Below are 18,355 nucleotides of genomic sequence, written 5' to 3' on the forward strand. Positions count from 1 at the left end.
ACTTATAAAGTGCTAAAGGGGAGGTACCATATCACTTTAGCTGTGTTTTATTTTTCAATGTATATTTAAATCCTGGTCATGCAAATACAGAGGAGAACTTCAGGAAAGAAAAGCAGTTAGTTACACAGAAAAACAATTACAACATCTCTAGGTTTTTAGAAAATGTTACCCAAGACTTCTGCAAAGTAGAAAGAAATGTGTTACCTTGAAAATTTTGAGGTTTAGTTATTTGAATTGGGTGCTTGGAGATGCCTTGGATATTCTGTGAATAGTAGGAGGGAAATTGCTTTAGTTGAAATATCTTCTCTTAAATTAATCTGTACTATTTAACGGTATTTAAAATGTGTCACATTTTATTAAACATTAATAAAATAACTAATGCCAATGTACTATGCATAAGTGTATTGATACTTAATACAACTAATACTGAAACACAATTTTGGTGGGTATACCACTAGGTATTATCAGCAAATATGAGAACAATTCTTTTTGACTTTAGCCTGTGTGACCCTTATCATAATTATATACAGTAATTCTTTCATCAGCAGCCTGAATTATGAATTTAGTTACCTTTAAAATTCCTACATAATATGCTAGTGTAGATTTCTGTGAAATCTGTACACTGTACTTTCCTTTAAAAGGGTATTTTAAGATGAGTATTTGGGTCTCTCCACTCTAACCAAGGCTATTGCTCTTGGCACTTGGCACCAGCCTTGGTCTTAGTGCTTGCTGATTGTACCAGTTCTACACGATCCCTACCAGAAAAAAAAAAGAGGATGAAATACTTCCTAACTCATTTTATGAGGTCAATAATATCCTAATAACAAAACCAGACATGACATTTCAAGAAAGGAAAACTACAGACCCATATCCTTCATGAATATACACACCAAAGATCCTAAACAAAATATTAGCAAATCAAATCCAACAATAGGACAATCCGTCATGACGAAGTGGGGTTAATCCCCCAAATCCCAGCCTTGGCTGGTTCAACATTTGAAAATCTATCAATGTCATTCAGCATATTAATAGATTAGAGAAGAAAAGTCACATGATCATCTTGATAGATGCAGAAAAAGCATCTGACAAAATTAAATATCCATTCATGACAAAAACTACTCTCAGCAAACTGGGAACAGAAGGGACTCCTTTAACATGATAAGCAGAGCCTGTGACAAAACCTAAAGCTAACATCATCCTGATGGTGGAAAACTCAGTCTATTCTCCTCAAAATCAGGAGCAGGCAAGAATGTCCACTTCCAACACTTCTATTCAACATAATATAGGAGGTCCTAGCCAGAACAATAAGGAAGGAAAAAATAATGAAAAGCATACAGTACAAAGGAAGAGGTAGAATGACCCTTATTCACTAAAGATGTGATTTCATACGTAGAACCCATAGAAACTACAAAAAAGCTTTCCAGAACTAATAAATGAGTTAACCAAAGTATCAACATAAAGTCAATATACAAAAATCGATTCTATGTCTACATAGTACCAATGAATAATTGGACATTGAAATTAAATGAACAGTGCCATTTATAATAGCACCCCAAAATATTTAAGTATAAATCTGTATGTTGAAAACTACAGAATTCTGATGAAAAAAATTTTTTAAGCCCTAAATAAATGGAAAGGTATACCATGTTCATGGATTAGAATATTCAACCTTAATATGCCAATGACTCCCAAATTGATCTATAAATTTAATACAGTCCCAATCAAAATACTAGTAGGATTTTTCAGAGCTATCAAGAAGCTGATTCTATAATTTATGGATCATAAAGGTAAAATGTAAAACTCTAAAACTTTTAGAAGGAAACTTAAGAGAAAATCTGTGTAATCTTGGGTTAGATGAAGATACACACCATCAGCATGGTCCATAAAAGAAAACAGTGAAACACTGGACTCCATCAAACCTTTTTTTGCAAATCATGTTGGATTCAAAACATATAAAGAACTCTCAGAAAATTCAGCAATGAAAGGTACTTCCAGAATGGCAGAGTGAGGAGATTGCCAACTCATTCTATGAGGTGTTATCCTGATGCTAAAGCCAGACACCAAATAGAACATCCTCCATAAACAGACACAAAGATCCTCAATAAATATTAGCAAACTGAATCTAGCAACATGTAAAAAGGGTTATGCACCATGACCAAGTGGGATTTATCTCAGAAATACAAGGTTGGTTTAAAATCCAAAAATAATTAATATAATACATCAGATTATTAGAATAAAGGACAAAAAGCACATCATCACCACAACAGAATATTAAAAGCATTCGACAAAATCCAACACTCATTCATATTAAAACAACTCAGCTAGGAAAAGAAGGGACTTTTCTCAAACTAATAAAAGAACATCTATAAAATTTACTCACTTTGAGTAATGTCAGCGTCTATAGCTGTATAAAACAGAATGTGTTCTCTATCCAATAGCATGTCAAATCAGGATCAGACCAGACTGTAACTAACGTGCCCAGCTAGAAGCTCTTGGTAAGCACAGCGTGATGTCAGGGTCATCTGGCATGATTCCTGAAATCATTTCCCTCCCACAGCACATAAAACATCAGTTTTAATGAAAGTTCCTTTACCAATGGAAAGAGGGATAAATAAGTTTCTTACTTGTCCTGAGAAAGCAGAAATGCTAAGTTTAAATTGATTATCTTCAGAAGAATATGAAGGAAGCTTTTTAATAATTAAATGCCACTTTTTATGTTTTACAATATAACAAATAATAAAATAACAGAAACTTCACTAAATATCTAACCTATATAGCACACTTTGTTAAATATGTTCTACAATTTGAACATTTAAAAAAATATTTATCTATTTATTTGGCTGTGTCTGGTCTTAGTTGCGGCACGCAGGATCTTTCATTGCAGCATGTGGGGTCTTTTTTTTTTTGGCTGCGTTGGGTCTTTGTTGCTGTGCACAGGCGTTCTCTAGGTGCAGTGAGCAGGGTCTACTCTTCATTGTGGCACGTGGGCTTCTCATTGAGGTAGCTTCTCGTTGCGGAGCACAGGCTCTAGGCGCGTGGGCTTCAGTAGTTGCAGTGTGTGGGCTCAGTAGTTGTGGCATGAGGGCCCGCAGGCTCAGTAGTTGTGGTGCATGGACTTAGTTGCTCTGGGGCACGTGGGATCTTCCTGGACCAGGGCTCGAACCCATGTCCCCTGCATTGGCAGGCGGATTCTTAACCACTGCACCACCAGGGAAGTCCTGTGGGGTCTTTTCATTGCAGCACATGGGCTTTTCTCTAGTTGTGGTGTGCAGGCTCCAGAGTGCTTGGGTTCAGTAGTTGTGGCACGTGGGCTTAGTTGCCCCATGGCATGTGGGATCTCAGTTCCCCGACAAGGGATGGAACCTGCGTCACCTGCATTGGAAGGCAGATTCTTAACCACTGGACCACCAGGGAAGACCCAATTTGAACATTTTAAGGAAAATTAAAAGGTATATTTTATCCTTCGACCATATGGAAGAATGCATCCTAAGAAGGCACTTGAAGGTTTTAGCTCTTTTTTTTCTCCACCGTTGCTGATAGACATTAGCCCAATTCCCAGGCACTCACATTAATCTCAAATGGCATCTTCTTTTCTATTATCCCACAGTGGCCATTCTGCTCATGGTGACTTGCCGAGGCATGAATGAGTCCTTTGGCATCTGACTACAGCAGAGAACCTCAACCATGAACCCTTCCTTCCTTCCTTCCTTTCCTCTCTCCCTTTCCTTCTTCCTTCCTTCCTTCCTTCCTTTCTCTCACTCTCTTTCTTTCTGTATATGGTTTTGTTTTTTTTGTGTTTTTTTGGCCACGTTGTGCAGCTTGTGGGATCTCAGTTCCCCAACCAGGGATTGAACCTGAACCACAGCACTGAAAACCAGAATCCTAACCACTAGGCTACCAAGGAACTCCCGAACACTGTCTTTCACTGTCAAGTTGCAGGGAAAGAAGAGGAACAGTAGTTCCCATAAGCCAACCTTAAACAAGCCAGATAAAAATGTTGTGCACACTGATTGGAGACTAGAGGAACATACAATCACCGAATAAGAAAAAATAAATTACTTTCAATCAGAATTGCTTTTATGAAGTGTCCCAAATATGTCTAGAGATAAACAGTTATTAAAATTAAATAAATCAGCTGATAAAAATGGAACCAGAATATTTTGATGGAGAGGACCAAAAACATCTATGGAATCTTCTATTATGTTAAATGTTTTTTTAAAAATTAAAATAACCTTTTTATTTTAGAACACTTTTACAGAAAAGTTAGGAAGATAGTATAGGGAGTCCCCATATGCCCCTCACCCAATTTCCAATATTGCTAGCATCTTACGTTTCTAGGGTATCCTTCACACAACTAAGAAACCAACATCAATAGACTATTATTAACTAAACTCTATACTTTATTTGGATTTCACCAGTTTTCACCTAATGTCCTTTTTCTGCTCCAAGACCCCATCCAGGACACCACATCACATTCAGTCATCATGTTTCCTTAGGCTCCTCTTGGCTGTGGCAGTTTCCTAGATTTTGTTTTTTATGACCTTGTTTTGAGGAGCACTGGTCAGGCAGAATATCCCTCAGTTGGGATTTGCTTGTTGTTTCTCATGGTTAGACTGGGATTACGGGTTTAGGGAGGAAGACCCCAGAGATAAAGTGCCCCATCACGTCAAGGGCACTTGCTGTCGACATGACCTGTCACTGCTGATGTCGACCTTGATCTCAGGTGGTGTTTGCTAAGTTCTCCATTGAAAAGTTACTTTTTAATTTCCCCCTTTCTATGCTGTACTCTTTGAAATCAAGTTGCTGAGCACAGCCTTCACTTAAGGGGTGGGAAGTGATCACAGAAAGCATTTTTCTGTGTGCAATGACAAAGACAAAGTGAGAGGGGTGGTGGTGTGAGAAAGGTTACCATCCGGGGAGAACATTAGCTGACCAAACAGCAAACTGAAGTCCATGCAACAGTGCCAGAGGAGGGAGGGTTGATGTCAGACGCAGCATGGATGCTGCTGGCGTGGACAGAGACAGGTGAGCTTTGCAGCAGCAAAAGGTGGATCCAGGCCAGCAAGAGGCAGAGTTGGGGCTGCAACTCAAGATGTGCAAATTCCCTACCAGGTAATCGTTCAACTACGCTGTGAAGTAAAGCCCTGAAAGGAGCTTGGCCTGCAGCATACCTCAGATTCAGTTGGCTATGGAACCCTTTTCACAGAATGCCTTTTAGCATCGCACAGGGTGCCATATCCTCCGGAACTGATTCTGACTTGGAGCCTTTGACTAGATGGTCTTTTTTCCAGACCTTAGCAGGCCCAGCTCCTTCTCAGCTTTGAAGCCACAGCTCAAATGTCACCTACTCAGTGAAGCCTTCCTGGAACATCTAAGCCAAAGCAGTACCCCCACCATCCCTCTCTATTTTCATTTCCCTGTTTATTTTCTCCTTGGCACTCATCACAATGTAAATGTGTTATGTATCTACACAGCCATGGGCCACCTGCCCCCCAAGATGAGTGAATGAGTGAATGAATGAACCAGCTAACAAATGGTGCCTCCATTCCAGCTGGTTTCCCAAGCCCAACAGATGTGTTGCTCTTGTCCACTCCCTGCATCCTCCCCCCTGGCCCCCTCCCTACACAGCCCAGACCTGCTTTTCCTCCTGGACGCCTTCCCTTCCACATTCTCTGCCTTTTTTCCGCTGCCCGTGTCCTGGTCACATCTTACATGGGTTCTAACAACACTCTCCCAACCACGAATGAAGCAACTCTATCATTCCCTCTGTTAACTACTGTTTATCGGGCTCCTAGTTTATTCCAGATATTCTGCTAGGAGCTGGGAAAACAAGTGGTGGACATGGCAGGCAGAGTCCCTGCTCCCATGGAGCTCCCATCCTAGTGGGGAGAGGCAAAGAATAAATAAAACAGGACAGACATGGCTCCTGCCCTGAGGGGCTTACACTGCAGTTTAGCGAGAACAAAGAGAGAGAGAAGTCACATCACTACAAACTGTGCCCATGCAGGACGATAACAGGGTGCTGTCATTCTGACCGGGAGGGGGAACAAAAGAGCACCCCTCAGAGCAGAGTCACCCAGGCTGGGAACAGGGTTACCACTAGGGTAAGCTTGCAAAAACACTAAACCAACCTTTTCACCCCTTGGCTTCAAGTATCTCAGTGGTTTTCCACTATCCCAGAGGTAGAGTTCGTGCCCCTAGGATTTGATCTTGATCACCACTGCCAACTCCATCTCTCACCACTGCCCCACAGACACGCCAGGTTCAGCCAACCCGAGCTCCCTGCAGTCTCCCCAATGCAGCATGCTATCTGCCCCCCTTGGTGATCCTGGCTCCCCTTCCCCTCCTTTTAAAAATTTTGGTGTCATTGACATAACATATTAGTTTCAGGTATACAACATATTCAATATTTGTATATACTGCAAAATGATCACCACAAAAAGTCCATTTAATATTCATCACCACACACAGTTGAAGACATTTTTTCTTGTGATGAGAACTTTCAAGATCCACTCTCTTAGCAACTTTCAAACATGCAATACAGTATTAACTATAGTCACCATGCTGTACATGACATCCCCATGGCTTACTCACTTTATAACTAGAAATTTGTACATTTTGACCCCTTTCTCTCATTTTGCCCACCTCCCACTCATCGCCTCAGGCAACCACCAGTCTGTTCTCTATATGCATGAGTTCGTTTGTTTTGTTTTGTTTTTGTTTTTTAAGATTCCACATATAAGTGAGATCATATGGTATTTATCCTTTTCTGCCCAATCTGTTTCACTTAGCATAATGCCCTCAAGGTCCATCCATGTGTCACAAATGGCAAGATTTCATTCTTTTTATAACTGAATAATATTATATTGTATATATATGCCACATTTTCTTTACCCATTCATCCATGGATGGACCTTTATGTTGTTTCCTTGTCTTGACTATTGTAAATAATGCTGCAATGAACATGGGGGTGCAGATATCTTTTCAAATTAATTTTAATTTTTTCTTTGGATAAATACCCAGTGGAGTTGCTTGATCATATGGTAGCTCTATTTTTAGTTTTTTGAGGGTGACTTCCCTGGTGGCAGAGTGGATAAGAATCCGCCTGCCAATGCAGGGGACACGGGTTCAATCCCTGGTCTGGGAAGATCCCACATGCCACGGAGCAACTAATCCTGTGCACCACAACTACTGAGCCTGCCCGCCTAGAGCCTGTGCTCCACAACGAGAAGCCACTGTAATGAGAAGCCCGTGCACTGTGATGAAGAGTAGCCCCCGCTCACCGCAACTAGAGAAAGGCTGTGTGCAGCAATGAAGACCCAACACAGCCAAAAATAAATAAAATTAAATCTTAAAAAAAATTTTTTTTTGAGGAACCTCCATACTGTTTTCCATAGTGGCTGCATCAATCTACATTCCCAGTAAAAGATGTATGAGTGTTCCCTTTTCTCCACATCCTCACCAACATTTGTTATTTCTTGTCTTTGTGATAATAGCCATCATAGCGGGTGTGAGGTGATATCTCATTGTGGTTTTGATTTGCATTTCCCTAATGATTAGTGATGTTGAGCATCTTTTCATGTGTCTGTTGGCCATCCGTATGTCTTCTTTGGAAAAATGTCTATTCAGATCCTCTGTGCATTTTAAAAATTGAATTGTTTGTTTACTATAAAGTTGTATGAGTTCTTTATATATTTTGAATATTAACCCCTTATCACGTATATGATCTGCAAATGTTTTCTCCCATTTGGTAGGTTGTCTTTTCATTTTGTTAATGGTTCCTTTACTGTACAGAAGCTTTTTACTTTGAAGTAGTCCCACTTGTTTATTTTTGCTTTTGTTGCTTTTGCTTTTGGTGTCAGATCTAAAACATCATTGCCAAGACTGATGTCAGGGAGCTTACCACCTATGCTTTATTCTAGGAGTTTTATGGTTTCAGGTCTGACATTCAAGTCTTAATCCACTTTTAGTTAATTTTTGTATATGGTGTAAAATAGTGGTCCAGTTTCATCCTTATGCATGCAGCTGTATAGTTTTCCCAACACCATTTATTGAAGAGACTGTCATCCTCTCCCCACTGTATATTCTTGGCTCCTTTATCATAGATTAATTGACCATATATATATGGGTTTATTTCTGGGCTCTCTATTCTGTTCCATTGGTCTATATGTCTGTCTTTATGCCAGTACCATACTGTTTTAATTACTCTAGGTTTGTAAGATAGTTTGAAATCAGGGTGCATGATGCCTCTAGCTTCATTCTTGTTTCTCAAGGTTGCTTTGGCTCTTTGGGGTCTTTTGTGGTTCCATACAAATTTTAGGATTGTTTTATTTCTGGGAAAAATACCATTGGAATTTTGATAGAGATTGTACTGCATCTGTAGAATGCTTTGTGTGGTATGGACATTTTAACAATATTAATTCTTCCAATCCATGAACATGGAACATCTTTCCATTTATTTGTGCCTTCTTCAGTTTCTTTCATCATCTTATGGTTTTCACTGACAGGTCTTTCACTTCCTTGGTTAAATTTATTCCTAGGTATTTTATTATTTTTGATGCAATTGTAAATGGGATTATTTTCTTAATTTCTCACTCTGATAGTTTGTTATTAGTGTATAAAAACAACAGATTTTTTAATATTGATTTTGTATCTTGCAACTTTACTGAATTCATTTATTGCTTCCAACAGTTTGTGTGTGTGTATGTGTGTGTGTGTAGTTTTCAGGGTTTTCTATATATAACATCATAGCATCTGCAAATAATGATAGTTTTACTTCTTCCTTCCCAATTTGGATGCCTTTTATTTCTTTTTCTTGCCTAATTGCTCTGGCTAGGACTTCCAATATAATGTTAAATAAAAGTGGTGAGAGTGGGCATCCTTGTCTTGTTCCTGACCATAGAGGAAAGACTTTCAGCTTTTCACCACTTAGTATGATGTTAGCTGTCAGCTTGTCATATATGGTCTTCATTATGTTGAGATACATTCCCTCTATACTCACTTTATTGAGCTTTTATCATAAATGAATATTGACCTCTTTTAAAAAATGAAATTTTAATTTTTGAAGTTTTAGATTTAGAGATACATTGTGAAGCTAGTAGAGTGCCAATATATCCCACACCCAGTTCTCCCTATTATTAACATCTTACATTAGTATGGTACGTTGGTCACAGTTAACAAACCCAATACTGATACATTATAATTAACTAAAGTCCATAAATTATTCATATTTCCTCAATATTTCCCTAATGTCCACTTTCTGTTCCAGGATCCCACACTGCATTTAGTTGTCATGTCCCCTTAGGCTCCTCTGGGCTGTGACAGGTTCTCAGACTTTCCTTGTTTCTGATGACCTTGACAAAAATGAGGACTGCTGGTCAGGTAGTTTTGTAGAATATTCCTAATCGGGGTTTGTCTGATGTTTTTATCATGATTAGAATGGGGATATGGGTTTTGAGGAGGAAGGCTGGAGAGGTAAATTGTGTTTCATCACATCATAATAACAAGGGTTCTTACTAGCAGTATGACATCACTTTTGATGTTGACCTTGATCACTTGGCTGAGGTGTGTTTGTTCAGTTTCTCCACTGTAAAGTTACCTTTTTCTCCTCTTTTCATACAATGCTCTTTGGAAAGAGTCCCTATGCTTAGAGAGTGGGGAGTTATGCTCCATCTTCTTGAGGGCAAAGTATTAATACCTACATAAATTATTCTACATGGGGGATTCATCTTTTCTCCCTTATTTATGTATTTATTCAGTCACTTATTTATATCCGTATGAACTCATGGACAATTATTCTATCCTTTGGGTTATAATCCAACATGACGTTATTTATTTTGTTATTCACATTATTCCGGCTTTGGCCAGGGGGAGCTCTTTCACTTGGCTCCTGTGTCCCTTTGACTTAACCTCTTCAGTGTGTGTGTGTGTGTTTATCACTTCCTTACTCTCTGGCACTACAGGATGCTCTAGGCTCATCTTGTGTGTTTCCTGCCACAGTCCTAGAATCAGCCGTTTCTCAAGGAGCCCTGGTTGCTTTTACTGGAGATGGTATCAGAAGCCAAGATCTGGGTGCTAGGGGGTGTCCTTGCTTCTAGGTCCTCTCGGCTGACAGAGCAAGGAGATATGTGCATGTACGCTGCCCTGTGTGTGTACCCGTACCTATAAACGTTTCTAGGTATAGCCATCTGTGTCTGTGTGAAGCCACACATGAGTCCACACTGCTGTCTCCAACTCTAATCCACCACATGGGTCGTTCTAACCTCCTCTCTACTGCAACATGAGAAACCTGGCTCCACCATCAGTGATGACGTTACTCTCCCGGGTCCAAGGTGCAGTGGGCGGGACCAGGTCCATGAGCCTCTCGGACTCTCTAGAGTGAGCATCAGCGTGGGCACACAGCAATGTGACCACACGTCAGGGGGACTGTTCTGAGACTTACTCAAACTGTGGAAATTGAAAGCAAATTGTCGGCTATAAAATTTTCTGCCATTAATGTGGACACTTAAACGTATGAAAACCACTTCCAAGTCCTTTGTGTAACAAACTCAGCCAGATTCTCCAGGATGCTGAGACCCACTGCAGGACATGTGTTGTGCTCTGCAGCAAGCCCCTTTTCTCAGCTTCCGTCAACTGCTCTGCACAGCCCAAGGCTCCGTTGGTGTCTGGAGTGATGAAGACTGGGCACACTCCTAGCATTCGTTTTCATGGTGAACTCTGGCATGTGTGAAAAAATAAGAGAACTGATCTGGAAAAATTCAATGTTAACGGCCTTCACTTCACATTCAGCAAAAGGCAAGGTGCAGAGGTGACGTTTTAAGTCTATACTTTGGCATCTGCTTGATTGTCAATAGTTGTAAGTGAAAATGCCAAGCAGGCAATAGTTTGAAGTGTGGGGAAGGAGGTGCACCCATGGGCCCTGGTCCACAGCGTCTCTGCTCAGGATGTGTGGCCTGGGCAGAATGGCTGGTCCGGGGATCAGCCACCTTCAGTTTGGCCAAAGTCGCCACACTGGAGGCAAAACACGGAGGAGGCTGCAGACGGGCAGGCACCGTGACGGCAGCCCCATCTTTTTGGTGGGTCCTCAGATGATCCAGTGGGGCCACAGCCAGCGTGCTGGCTTCCTCTGTCCTAGTCGCTACATGACAGCAGCTCCAGCATCTTCTGAGTGCTGTGTGAGACACCTTGGGCCGTCGGGAATAAATGAACAGCTGTGCTCCCCCAGAACGCAGCCTGCTCCATCAGTCCTGCTCTGACTGCCCTGGCCAACACCACCTTCCCCTGTGCTTTGGGTCCTTTCCCGACTCTGTGTTGTCCACAGTGTTTATCATCTTCCACATCATGACTAATTTAATATGTTTGCTGTCTGGCTCATGCCCTCCAGCCCCCCAGACTCCACAAGGGCAGAGGTTTTGGTCCATTCAGCATAAGCTCCATGAACAGCCTGGCACACAGGACGTGCTCATGAATGAATCAGTGAGTGGGGAGCAGCAGGAAATGGGCTGAGAAGGAGGCAGGGTGTCCAGACTTCCCCGAGAGGCCTGGCAGTGGCTGAAGCCTGAAGAAGCATCAGGCTACCATCTGAGAGGTTTTCTGGCTGCTGCACAGGCAGCTGGTGGACGGACTAGAGCATGGAGACCTAGGAGGGGGAATGAGAAGGCAGTGGGGAGCAGAGGAGACCAGGAGGCAGACCCCACGTACTTGGTGATCAGCTAGACATGCAGGTCCTGCCTGAGTTACCAGGGAGCCGAGACAGGGACTGTGACTGTTTGTCTGAGAGATCTGAAGGAGAGCTAAGTAAAGAGAGAGATGCAAGCGTCATAAACATGTAAGTGGGAAGTTGCTGGTGAAGGGGTGGCATGTGCAGTGGGCTCAGAGGAGGGAGGAGCACCAGGCTGCGTGAGAGCAGCAAGGAGGAGGGGGTTGGAGCAGGAAACAGGCCCCTGAGGGGCCACCCTGGAGGAGAGGGGACAGATGTGGGAGGACCAAGCCAGGCGAGGAGGAAGGACAGAACTAGGCAGCAGCCCGGCCCAGCAACAGCAGCGGGACCGTGCAGGTGGAGCAAGAGGCCGCCAGAGAAAGGGTGAGCCTCTGCTAAGCAGGGAAGGAGGCTGGGCCCAGTGGGGCCGAGATGCAGTCCGGGCAGAGTGGCTTCAGGAACAGGCTCCTCTCCCTGCTGGCTCTTGGGCTCTGATGGTCTGTTTAGCTGCAGGTCACCACCAGTGCTTTAACAGATGAAACTGAGGGACTTTCCTGGTGGTGCAGTAGATAGGGCTCCATGCTCCCAATGCAGGGGCCCGGGTTCGATTCCTGGTTGGGGAACTAGATCCCACATGTGTGCCACAACTAAGGAGCTGGCAAGCCACAACTAAGGAGCCCACCTGCTGCAACTAAGACCCGGTGCAACTAACTAAATAAATAAATATTTAAAAAGAAGATGAAATTGAATAGGATAAAGAAGCGCTGTGCATTTCTCACAGTGGTACTTGTTCCTGGTACCCTCTAGCTGCTAAGGTCCCCATCAAAAGGAGATGCACGAAAAGTGCTGTGACGTGGTCCGTGGACAACGAGGGGACTGCTCATTTTATTCTAAATAGAAATAGGAAAGTAATACATCACTAAAATGACACAGTACAGAGGTTTAAAAATCTCATTTGGGTTTCAAGTAGTGGCACAGATTTAGCAATAATTATTTGATTTATAAAAATCTTGCTAATAAATATTTTGATATTTAAATGATATCATGTAGGAGGGATATTCATAAGCAAAGCTGAAAAATTCACAAGCCAACAATGTAAAGAGCATGATTAGAATTTTTCCAAATTAGCTACTGTAACATTATGTAGGTACTGATGAATATAGGGCTTAAATATTATATCAGGAAAGCCAGGCCTCTACACTTGGTGGCACAGTCTGGGTCTGAAGACAAATTTCCTAAGGCTCTTTTCCAAGTAACAATGTAAGGACGGCTGGCACAGAGGAAGACAGAATAGAACATTTGCTGCTAGATCTAAAAAGATATGTAATAAATATCCGTTACCCTCTTTTAGTGCATCCAAAGAGATATTGGTTAAATTTATCTTACATAGTAGGTTTAAAATTTGTAACCCTTATTTCTGCTGATAGCATGAAAAATATCATAATCTTGCCATTTGCTTTGGGCCTTGAAGCATGCTCTTTTTCTTTTTTCTTAGAAAATGGCACTCAGATTTTCACTACGGCTTTCCCCTCTTTATGCCAGACAGCAGAGCCCATCTTGTGGCCATGCAACTAGTTCAAGGATGGCCTAGTTCCAGACAGAGATGCAAGGAGATGCTTGTTGAGGGCATCTGCAAAAGATGTTTCCCTCTCCTTTCATGGAAGCTACATGGAGAGAAACTAAGCAGGTATCCCCAAGACCTGATGGGAAGCTGAGGAAGAGAGGCTGAGAGATGGGGGACAGAAGGTGGACCTGCCTGTATGACTTGACTGATAGATCAAACCTTGCCTGAAGCTAGCCCTTCCTTGGACTTCTAAGTCAGGTATGCTAAGAAATACCTTAATTGTTTAGATCAATTTAGTCTGATTTTCTGTCATTTGCAGCTGAACGTATTTGAATGAATATGTGGATTAGAGGCATTTTAATCACCAGTTTAGACTCTTGGGGGAAAGCACTCAGTCAGTGTAGGACCCACAGTCCTCAAAGCCCAGCCTTTCTTCCCTCTCAGTCATGCTCCTCCCTCCCCAGGCTGTGTCTGCAGGGAGGAGCCCACAAACGCCATGGTATCAGGAAGGGGTGGGTCCTACGTCACCAGCTTGGGGCCAGCTGCCCTTGTTGCTTCTGCTGGTGAAGCCTGTTATCACACCATGGCCAGCATCCAACGGCCCCTCCCCTGATGACCTGGTCCTAGCCTTGGCTCTGCTGGACACTGCTGATCCGCTGAAACTCAAATGCCTCCTCCGTGTGGACTTGACCTTGGACTGTCCACCTCACAGCCCCACTCTGTGGCCCAGTCAGACCCAGACAAATATGGTGGTCCTGCATTTCCACAACAGAGGACCACAGGACCAAGGGGCCACGGGAACTTTCCAGCTCTCACTCACGCCCCTTGGGGTCCATGGAGACTTGGCAGGAGAAAGCCACTTCAGGGTCCCTGCTCAATGCCCATGCCCTGTCTTGGCTCGGAACTCCCAGGCTTCTGGGCTAGAAGCCAAGCCTCATCCCCATGGGTTATAGTCTACAGGGGTCTATTCCCTCCTCTGGGCTTCTCCCCCAGGGGGCCAGGCCAGAGCCCTTTTGGAGATACTCACTAGTGCTTGTCTCCCTCTCAGCATTTCCTCCAAGCCCACAAGTCATTCTTATGCCTCCCAGTGAAGTGGACCTGCCCATACAGCATATCTTGCATACCTTACCTTATAACCTCTGAAAATACAAGTCTCTGAGCCTTGATATTTAAAGGGAAGCTTCCGAAATTTAAAAAAAAAAAAAAAGAAAAAACACACCCCAAACACTTTCTGATCTTCATTTCTGATACTTCCTTGTTTCTGCTGTGCTCTTTCACACGTTCTGTGTTGAAAGCCAGAGCTGAACACAGACTTCTTTATCCTCAGCTGTATCCCCCTCTCCTTCTGAAGAAATAGAGGCCTCAGCCCCAAGGGTGGGCAGTCTCATAGGAGCAAGGGGTGCTGGGAATGCAATACATAGCAGACACTGTTTTGAAACCATCCTTGTACAACCAAGTCTTTTGTTCCATTAAAGCTGTCAATAAGGAGACTACGCTTCCAGGAAGATGGCATGGACACTCTCCCTATTCCCCCACTGGTACAACTAAAACCCTAACCATTATGTGTAAAACAAACACAAGATAGCTCTGCAGGTGGAGAGAGTAAGGCAGACTGGCTAGGGACCACAGGACCAAGGATTACACGAAGGTGAGGCCCAAGGTTTCTTTTTGCTTCACAAGTTTCAGACTGGGTGTTGAAGAAGCCAGTAACCTAGACATGCTGATGGCCACTGACCAAAAGCCCCAACAAAGGCCTGCACTCTCTAGCAGGATAGGAAATTTTTAGACAAGAACTGTACTATTTCAAATATCACAGACAAAAACTGTGGCTGAGTTTAGCAAGCTTAGCAAGCAGTTTAGCAAGAATCCCCCCAACCCCTTGTACCTCACCAAGTTCTTCTTAGTAATTTTCCACCCACTGACCCCTTCCCCTCCCCATTAGCTATAAATATCCAGCTGTCTTCACTGCATTTGGAGTAGTTCAATCTCTCTCCCTTATTGCAATAATCCTGAATAAACTCTTCCTTGTCTGTTTAACTCTGTCTGGTGCATTTTTTCTTTGACAAAATACAACATATCAAAATTTGTGGGATACAGCTAGAGCAATGCTGAGAAGAAAATTTTATAGCACTAAAAATGCATACATGAGAAAAAAGGAAAAGTCTCAAGGGAATAATCTAAGATCCCACCTTAAGAACCTAGAAAAAGAAAAGCAAAACACACCCAAATCAAGTAGAAGAAAGGGAATAATGAAAAACTGAAATTGATAAAATTGAAAACAGAGAAAAACCAATGAAACAAATAGCTGCTTCATTGAAAAAGTCAACAATATTGACAAAACTCTAGCTAGATTGACAAAGAAAAAAGAGAGAAGACACAAATTACCAATGTCAGGAATGAAATAGGGAACATCACTACCGACCCTACAGACATCAAAAGGATAAGGAAATGCTAATGAACAATTACACACACATTAATTTCACACCTCAGAAAAAAAGAACCAATTTCTCAAAAAGTACAAACAATAAAAATTCATCCAATATGAGACATAATGTCAATAAGCCAATAAATATTAAGGAAATTGAACTCATAATTTTAGAACTCTCCAAAAATAAATCTTTGGGCCCAAATGATTTTATTGACAAATTCTACCAAATATTGAAAGAATTAACACAATTCCACACAATATCTTCAAGAGAATGCAAGAGGAAGGAACATTTCCCATTTTATGAAACTAGTATTATTCTGATACCAAACCAGATAAGAACAGATCAATATCCCTCATGAATAAACACACAAAAATCCTTTTAAAATATTAGCACATAAAATTCAGCATATATTTTTTAAAAATATGATTCAGCAATTGCACTCCTAGACACTTGTCCCAGAGAAATGAAGACTTAAGCTCACACAAAAATCTGTACATCAATGCTTATAGCAGCTTTATTTATTATAGCCAAAACATGGAGGGCTTCCCTGGTGGCGCAATGGTTGAGAGTCCGCCTGCCGATGCAGGGGACACGGGTTCGTGCCCCGGTCTGGGAAGATCCCACATGCCACGGAGTGGCTGGGCCCATGAGCCATGGCCGCTGAGCCTACGCGTCCGGAGCCTGTGCTCCGCAACAGGAGAGGCCACAACAGTGAGAGGCCTGTGTACCACAAAAAAAAAAAAAAAAAAAAAAAGGAAAACCACAGATGTCTTCAAAACTAAATTGCTGGGACTTCCCTGGTGGTGCAATGGTTAAGAATCCACCTGCCAATGCAGACAACACGGGTTTGAGCCCTGGTCCAGGAAGATCCCACATGCCACGGAGCAACTAAGCCCATGCACCACAACTACTAAGCCTGCTCTCCAGAGCCCGCACACCACAACTGCTGAGCCCAAGTGCCACAACTACTGAAGCCCATGCGCCTAGAGCCTGTGCTTCACAACAAGAGAAGCCACCACAGTGAGAAGCCCGTGCATCACAAGGAAGAGTAGCCCCTGCTCACCACAACTAGAGAAAAGCTCAAGTGCAGCAATGAAGACCCAACGCAGCCAAAAAAATAAAATAAAATAAAATTTAAAAACCCCAAAAACTAAATTGCCACTCATACCTGGAGGAGGATATGCTGAGGGATCTAGGGGTGGAAAAGGTATCTAACAGAGGTAACGAGAACAAAGGCTCAAGGCAGGGGGAAGCATGAGGGGTCAAGCAATCATCAACCATATTGAAGTTATTACCCACAGTATGACAAAATCTTAATTTGGCTCCGACTCACATACCAAAAGGCTAGTACAAATGTGCTAATAAAATATTGGACATATATTTAGAAAAATAAAGAAAACTAAGAGGAAAAAAGACTCACAAAGGAGAGGTGGAGTCAAGATGGTGGACTAGGAGGATGCGTCTCCGCACAACTAGGGCACCTACCACGCACTGGTGGGGGACCATGGACACCTAAGGGGGCGGAGGAACCCCCAGCGACCAGGTAGGATGTGGGACATGAGGGGGAGTGAGGAGGGAGGAGAAGTGGAGGCAGGAGGGGGCTGGTGCCCCTGAGGGGTGGCTGGGGGAGGGGAGGGGATCCCACACCTGAAGGGGGAAATTGGGGGACCATTGGGAGGGCAGAGGGTCCAAAGGGAGTGTGGCCAGGCTTCCCCTGCCCACTTGGGCCCCCAGGAGCCTGCTGAGATCCTGGGCCTGATCCTCTGCCCATCAAGGCCCCCTCCAGCCACACGAATCCTGAGGGAGTGGGAGGGAGGGAAGGGGGAGCAAAAGTAAAGGCCAGACCTCTGGGACCAGCACCCCTGAGGGGTGGCTGGGGGAGGGGAGGGGATCCTACACCCAGCGGGACCCACCCACGGTGAGGGGTCCAGCGGGGACGGGGGAGACCCTAGGGGAGACAGTGGGGGAGGGGCGTGAAGGAACGGAAGGGAACGGGGCCCTGAGCTTTCCCTGTCCACTTAGGCACCGGGGAGCCTGTTGGGCACCAGGGACTAATCTTCTGCCCTCGAAGCCTCCCTCCCACATGCAGAGCCCAAGCCCCGCCCCTACACCCCCACCCGGGGCCCCACCTCTACACTCGGAGACCCCCTCTGAGACCCCCTAGAACGGCTGGGCCTAAATCCCACCCACACACCCTCACTCAGGGCCCTACCTCCAAACTCCGGAACTCCACACTCAGAGGCCCTCCTTTCCACATGCTGCCTCTCCCCTTCCATGAGCAGGTCCTAAGCAGAGGCCCCACCCCACGCTTGAACGTCACCCCCCACCCACCTAGGTCCTGCCCCACCCTAAAGCCCACCCTTGCCTAAGTTAAAACCCTGCCTAAACTCCGCCCCCATCACCAAGGCTTTCTTTTGTTTTTTCTTTTTTCCTCTTTTAGATTGGGGTTCTGTTTTACCTTGTTGGTTCACTGTTGTTGATTCATTTATATTTTTATTTTTTCTAATAAATCTTTTATTTTTCTAATTTTATTTTATTCTTTATACTTCGTTATTGTTCTGCTCCTTTTGGCTTGTTCTCCCCCCCTTTTCTTTTTTCTGTTGTGGTTTTATTTTACCTTGTTGCAGTTGTTTCAATTATATTTTAATTTTTCCTAGTATAGTT

At 43.4% G+C, this 18,355-nt stretch overlaps 1 protein-coding gene across 1 annotated transcript in view; it reads right to left on the bottom strand.

The window, feature by feature from the left end:
* The window catches only part of POLN (DNA polymerase nu), a 186,245-nt gene that overhangs the window by 75,475 nt on the left and 92,415 nt on the right, over window positions 1-18,355 (bottom strand). The window contains exon 17 of the mRNA XM_082603364.1: window positions 205-262. Within this exon, the coding sequence (XP_082459490.1) occupies window positions 205-262 (58 nt within the window). The remainder of the gene's footprint in view (window positions 1-204; window positions 263-18,355) is intronic.

Source organism: Mesoplodon mirus (assembly GCF_964341445.2).
Source record: "Mesoplodon mirus genome assembly, chromosome: 2".
NCBI lineage: Eukaryota > Metazoa > Chordata > Mammalia > Artiodactyla > Ziphiidae > Mesoplodon > Mesoplodon mirus.